The 6329-nt window shown below is 41.0% G+C and overlaps 1 protein-coding gene across 1 annotated transcript; it reads left to right on the top strand.

The window, feature by feature from the left end:
• Positions 1-499: 499 nt before the first annotated feature.
• Positions 500-2059, top strand: LOC110876374. The gene has a single exon (XM_022124546.1). The coding sequence runs from the start codon at positions 500-502 to the stop codon at positions 2057-2059; it is 1560 nt and encodes a 519-aa protein (XP_021980238.1).
• The last annotated feature ends 4270 nt before the right edge of the window (positions 2060-6329 follow it).

Raw genomic sequence — 6329 nt, 5'->3', positions numbered from 1 at the left:
CAAGGCTATCCGGTCCAACGACAGGTCAATCAAAGAAATCACATCCCGCACCCGATTCCACAAAATCAAGTTCAACACGGAGTCCCGCAATTCAATGCGGGGAATCAAAGAGCTAATAATCGGTTTGGGGGCGATCAGATACAGTTTGTAGATGGTGTCCCACAAGTCGTTCAAGGGGCACCAATTCAAGGCGTTGAAGGTCATTGTCGACTTGTTGTAGTACCCAACTCATCAGCTATAGTTACACCGGTTGGGAACAATAATCGACCTTTCGAGGTGAGGCCTCAATACTTAGGCCATTTGCCAGAGTTTTATGGAAAGAGGACCGAAGAGCCATACTTACATATAGCAAGTTTTGATTCAATTTGTCAAACTATAGGAGGTTCGGGGTTTACAAAGGATGAGGTGAAGCTGATGCTGTTTCAGTTCACCTTGAAGGACAAAGCTCGACAAAAGGTTCGCGACATTACCTCCAGGTAGTATATACACTTGGCAAGAGATGCAGCAGGTGTTTTTGGAGGAATACTACACTATGGATAGAACCAGTGAAGCTCGGGATGCAATCAGAGCATTCCAGCAACATTCAGGGGAAGAGTTCCATGAGGCATTCACAAGATTTAAGGAGTTGCTTAGGAAATGCCCACATCATGAAATTCAGACATGGGAATTAATTAAGGCGTTTTATGATGGGCTACTTCCTGATGTTGTAAGAGATCTCATCGCTATAAGTAATGGTACGTTTCTCACCAATACAGAAGCTGCAGATTGGGCATATTTGGAGAGACAGAGTGCTACTTCTAAGAGACAGGCACAATCTAGCAGGAGGGCAAGATCGAGTTCAGCGAAGTCGGTTGATTATGAAGCTGAGGAACGGGTCGAGAAGTTGAGGCATCAAAACTTGTTGCTTGAGCGTCAGTTAGCTCAAATGAACCTTGGAAAAGGGGGTGAAGTTAAAACCACCAATACATTTTCAGTGTGCACTGAATGTGGAGAGTTAGGGCATCAAGTCGGAGAATGTGCTGTGTTGGGTGGTCAGACCGATGAAGTGAATCAAATCGATGGTGAACGAAAGCAATATGATATGAAATCGAATACATATCATCCAGGTTTGCGAAACCACCCCAATTTTAGTTATGGTAATTCTGCTAATCAGTTGAACCCCAATTTTCAGGTACCTAACCAAGGAGGTCAGCATTATCAGAATCAGCAAGGAAATTACCAACAAGGAGGTTACCAAAATCGGAGCCAATATAATCAAGGGCCTCAAGCCAACAACCAACAACAAAATCAAAGCAATTATCAAGGGAGTTGGAGGAATCAAGGCAACCAGCAAGGTAATTCTTCAGGTGGTGGAGGCGACTTGAGTGATTCGAAGCTAGATGCAATCATATCATTTATGAAGGATATTCAGAAGGATAATGAGGTTAGAGACAAAACTTCGGAAGCAATGCAGAAACAGTTGGGGCAGCTAGCAGAAGATCTAGCTCAGCTGAGAAGAGATCCAGGTAAGTTGCCAAGCACTACCACAGTTAATCCAGCACATCAGTCATCTAGCTTAAAGAATGGAAGAAATGTGCACATCAATGCGGTAAGTGTTCGTCCAACTTTTGACACTGGTAGCGTTGAGGTAGCTCCACCATCACAAGTAGTTGAGGAGGTGGTGGAGTATGTTAATACTGAATCGGGTTCTCAACATGATCGGGACCCACCAAGGGATGAAAGGTGGGAAAGCTTTAAACAAGCTAAAATTAATCTACCCTTACTTGATGCGATTAAAGAGAGTCCCGATCATGTGGAGTGTTTGAAAGAGTTAAGTACCCAAAAACGACTTCACAAGTTTCCTAAAAAACTTGATTTGACGACAAATATGAATGCCGTTTTATTGGGTACCCTTCCTCCCAAACTCCAAGATCCAGGAGCACCCATTATTTCCGTACAAGTGGGTGAATTTAAAATAAAAAGGGCACTGTTGGATCTTGGAGCGTGTGTCAGTATTCTACCAGGGAGTCTGTATGACCAATATGATTTTGGCCTGCTACAAAAGTCAACACCACCGTGATGTTGGCTGATCAGACTCCTATGTGCCCGAGAGGGATTGTAAGGGACGTAATTGTGAAAATAGAAGAGTGTTCCTACCCAGTTGACTTCTTAGTTCTTGATTGTGCCACAAGTTCAAAGAACACGCACCCTCCAGTCATTCTGGGTAGACCGTTCTTAGCGACTGCTCATGCAATTATAAACTGTGTTGATGGAACGGTAAGTATGAGGTTTGGTGACCGCGAATTGCGGTTAAATATGTTTTCGGATGCGACTAACCCTCCTATTTCAGGTGAACGCTCAAAAGTTGAAAATGGTGATGAGAATGTCTCTCCTGCAAAGGAGATTCAAACAAAATATGAGTGCTTTTTGGTTGACAGGTTTGAAGTGGCAGGGGTCAAAGCAGTAAGGAAAAAGGAAAGTGTGGCGCATGAGGAGTTTAAAACAGACAAAGGGAAGCGACGAGGGAAGAAGAAAAAGAAACCGCCAGAATGTGATAATGAAAAACGAAGGTTAAAGTTATTCGGTCCAATGTGGAAGACAGTGGACGACTTACTAGAGCATTGGCGGGGTACCTACGTAGAGGCCATGGGACGCAAGCATCCCACTCGACCACCATGAGGGTATATCAGGTATGGTCTGGCTGAAGACCTATATACTTAGCGCTCTCGGGAGGCAGCCCGAGGATGTAGAGTAGTGTATATTTGTTTTGTTTTTGCATAAGTACTTTTGCAGGTTATCAGGTTATTAATCTCCATGGATGCAATAGTCCAAGTGTGGGGATGTTCGGTGAAGTCCCAGTACATTCTAGTTGAAATTGCGGAAATTGCACGAATTAGAGTTCAGTCAAAACTGTCCATACTCAATCTCCATTTGGACGGGGATGATCTGCACACTAATTGTAGAGATTGACCCGAGGACTTGTGGACACGGCCGCGAATGAAACGCTATACGGTCGTGGTGGAACATGACGCATGACACTTCTACGCTTTAAACCAGGGGAGTCTGTTCCACTTCTATTATTGCATTTTTATCCGTGTTATTGGTGGTGTGAACAAGTTATGTGTTAGGGAATGTGTTTTTGCTAATTGTGTTAGGCACGGTCGCTCATGAGGTTTGTTAGTTGGTATTCCCGGGTTCTGTTTTTAAAACACTATACATTGGGGACAATGTCGCCCAAGTGTGGGGATATGGCAACCCGGGAAGGCAAAGGCTTGGGACAGAGCTTGAAAGAGGTTGAAAGTGATTGAAAACGATGAAAACTGAAAATTTTGAAACTTTTAAAGAATTTCATCGCCTTAAGTGAACTAAATGTATATGAAAACCTTACGTTCCAATCACTAATGGGTTCCTTGCCGGTAGTAAACTAACTAGTCGCTTGTCATAGTCGTTCCTTTAAGTTTCATGAGAGTAGGTCCGACAAGTGTTTTTAGGATAAAAGAATTGAGAAGAGATGTCTATTTAGGGGTAACATGTTTTAGATTGCATATGCTACGTGTCGGCAACCTTTTTACCCTTCTTTGGTGAGAATTTTGAGCCTGTAGAATGATAGAATGACTTACATAATGACTTCATTTGTTGAGAGCAGGCCATATGTTATTCTGTGTTAGAACTTGTATGATTTGATGCATGCTGAGATTGTGGTTTGACATGTGCACGTAAATGATAAAGGCATTAGGATATCTCTTACACCGTTATGTTTGTTTTATGTTTACCTAACCATTACCCTTAGTAGCCCTGTTGAGCCTATACACCGTTCATTTGTCCACCTAATATGAATTGTTTGATATCGACCGTGAACGACGAGTTTTGAGTAATTGAAAAAAAAAGAAAAAAAAACAGAGAAAAGAAAAAAATATAGAAAAAGAAAAAGGAAAAAATAGAAGTGTTGTGAATATCGTTTATGTTCTTGGGTAGAAACCAACCCGAATGTGTTAGTCGTTATGTGTTTGCAAATAAAGCATGGTTTGGTCGTTTGTTTGTTCGCCACATAAAAAAAATATAAGCCAAAAATTTCCTACCCTTAGCCTAAGCCCAAAACCGAAAGTCCTTTTGATATGTGCCGTGTTATATGATACAGTGGAGGTATGATTGTTATACAAGCCTATGATTACAGGATTTCATGTTTGGTTTTGAGTGATATAAATGCTAGCACATTACACGCTAGTTTAGATATTAAACCGAGAGGAGAGTTTATTGTGAGAGGCGTGTAACATGTGTTGTAATCCTAAGCATGTTAGTTTTGAATAGACAAGTCTTAAAGTTTATAAATTGCATCACTTGCTTGTCGGACTATCAATCTCATTGTGTTAGTCTAAGGACGGGTATGATTTGGGACTTAAACGGTTGCATCGGTATAGGGGTTTAGAGGTATTGTTACGATGGTGAGTAACTCCGTAACGGTTTGCTTGAGGGCAAGCAAAGGTGAAGTGTGGGGATGTGATAGAAGGGTAAATAACCGTGTTTTAACATGTGTAAATATAAGGTTTTAAGTGTTTATCATCATAAAACATGGTTACTTTGAGTGTGTTTCTATTTGTAGGTACCCAAAGCTTAACGGATGGATATTGAAGCTAAGCGGGAGGTTTTCGGGAAGATTTATGAAGGTTAGAAGCTTACACACAAGTTGGGAGTTGAAAACTGCGAAAAATGGTGAGAAACTAGCACTTGGCGCAAGAAGAAACCAGTTTGGCGCAACCTGGTGTCAGTTTGGGCGCAATACAGATGCTAGTCAGTTAGGGGCGCAACCTTGTGCCAGGGGGGGCGCAACCTTGCGCTGACAGCAGATAGTCACGCGAAAATTCAGGATTTCACTTTATTTTAAGATATCTTCAACCCCAAAACGAGATATTCACTAACCCTAGCCGTTTTCCACTTCCCAAGGACGAATTTTTGAGTTCCCAACCTCAATTTTCGTCAATCTTTCATGCAATCAAACATCCAAGACAACCAAGAAGATCAAATCATGACTATGAGTGGCTAGATTCTTTTGTGACCACCTCCGGGTGGATGGTTCATGTATGTGAAACTCGAACCTTGTTTATTTCGTTCTTTGGATTGTTTTTCATAACTTGAAGAATACTTGTGGTTTAGTTTGTTTAAAAGAATTGTGAGTGTTGCAATTATTCATCTTTTACCATTCGCATTCGGTTTTCTTGCATCGTGAGTACTTTGGTTATTGGGTGGGTTCTTGGCACTTATGATTTGGTAATTAAATTGCATAGATTATTATTAAAAACTTGTCTTTGGTTATCAATCAAACTAAACTGTTAACAAGACCTTTTGGTATCTATCTAATTAAACAAGTTTGGGTGAATCATTGAACCGGAAATCCGGAGGGGGTTGCTTTTCTTTAAAATTGGTAACTTTCTTAATTCTTCTCGATCAAAAATCTCAAAATGCAATCAAAGCAATAGTTTTTCTTAGTTTTAGTTAATCTAGGTTTCTACAATCAACACTAACCACATATTCCCTGTGGAAACGACCCTACTTACCCTTGCTAGTAAAGATACTTAGGACCAAATTTTAAACTTGTTTTTGACCGACCTTTCGACATCGATCATTAGAACAGTGGATTGTGGTGATGTGTAGGTTAATAAGTATTGGTAATATACTGTTATTGCATGTAAAGGTAATGATCGGCCCATGTGACAACGTAATGAGCGGCCCAATCATATATCTTTAGAGTTTATCAAGGTTGCATGTAAAACTCTACTGCACACATTAACCCTTGTCGACCATTGCTTACATATTCCTTGTACATTTAGTTGTGAAGTTACTTTTGTTGTTGAATGATTATTGTCTGCTTGTTAACGATGTTAATTATGAACGAGGAAACATGACTTGCTTGTGATGGATACCTCACTTAACTATTAAGCACTATCATGAAACATGTATGTGACTAGTGAACCTATCTGTTATGAATGATTATTATCTGTTGTGTGATAATCGTTGTTACGATTACACACTATGAACATACATGAACAACGTGAACGTAAACTGATTCCGTGTACATGAACATCACAGGCATTGACTGATTATGGGTGAACAAGTAACTAATCATACCGAGCAATCTAAGGTGAGTTCACTGCTCTTTTTCCAAGCATGCGTCCCGGGGAGGGACATCTGGTAAACGTTCCGGGGAGGAATGCTGGGTTATTGGGATGTTTGTTAGTACTCGCATATCTATCAATTAAGTCCTATCTACCGATTGTTGCCGGGGAGGCAACAGGGTATTAGTTAATAGCGCTATTTAGGTTTGGCAACCTCACACCGCACCGGGGAGGTCGGGA

This window comes from Helianthus annuus, chromosome 9, assembly GCF_002127325.2.
Source record: "Helianthus annuus cultivar XRQ/B chromosome 9, HanXRQr2.0-SUNRISE, whole genome shotgun sequence".
Classification (NCBI taxonomy): domain Eukaryota; kingdom Viridiplantae; phylum Streptophyta; class Magnoliopsida; order Asterales; family Asteraceae; genus Helianthus; species Helianthus annuus.
Note: the sequence above shows the minus strand (reverse complement) of the source record. Positions and strands in the feature narration are given on the sequence as shown.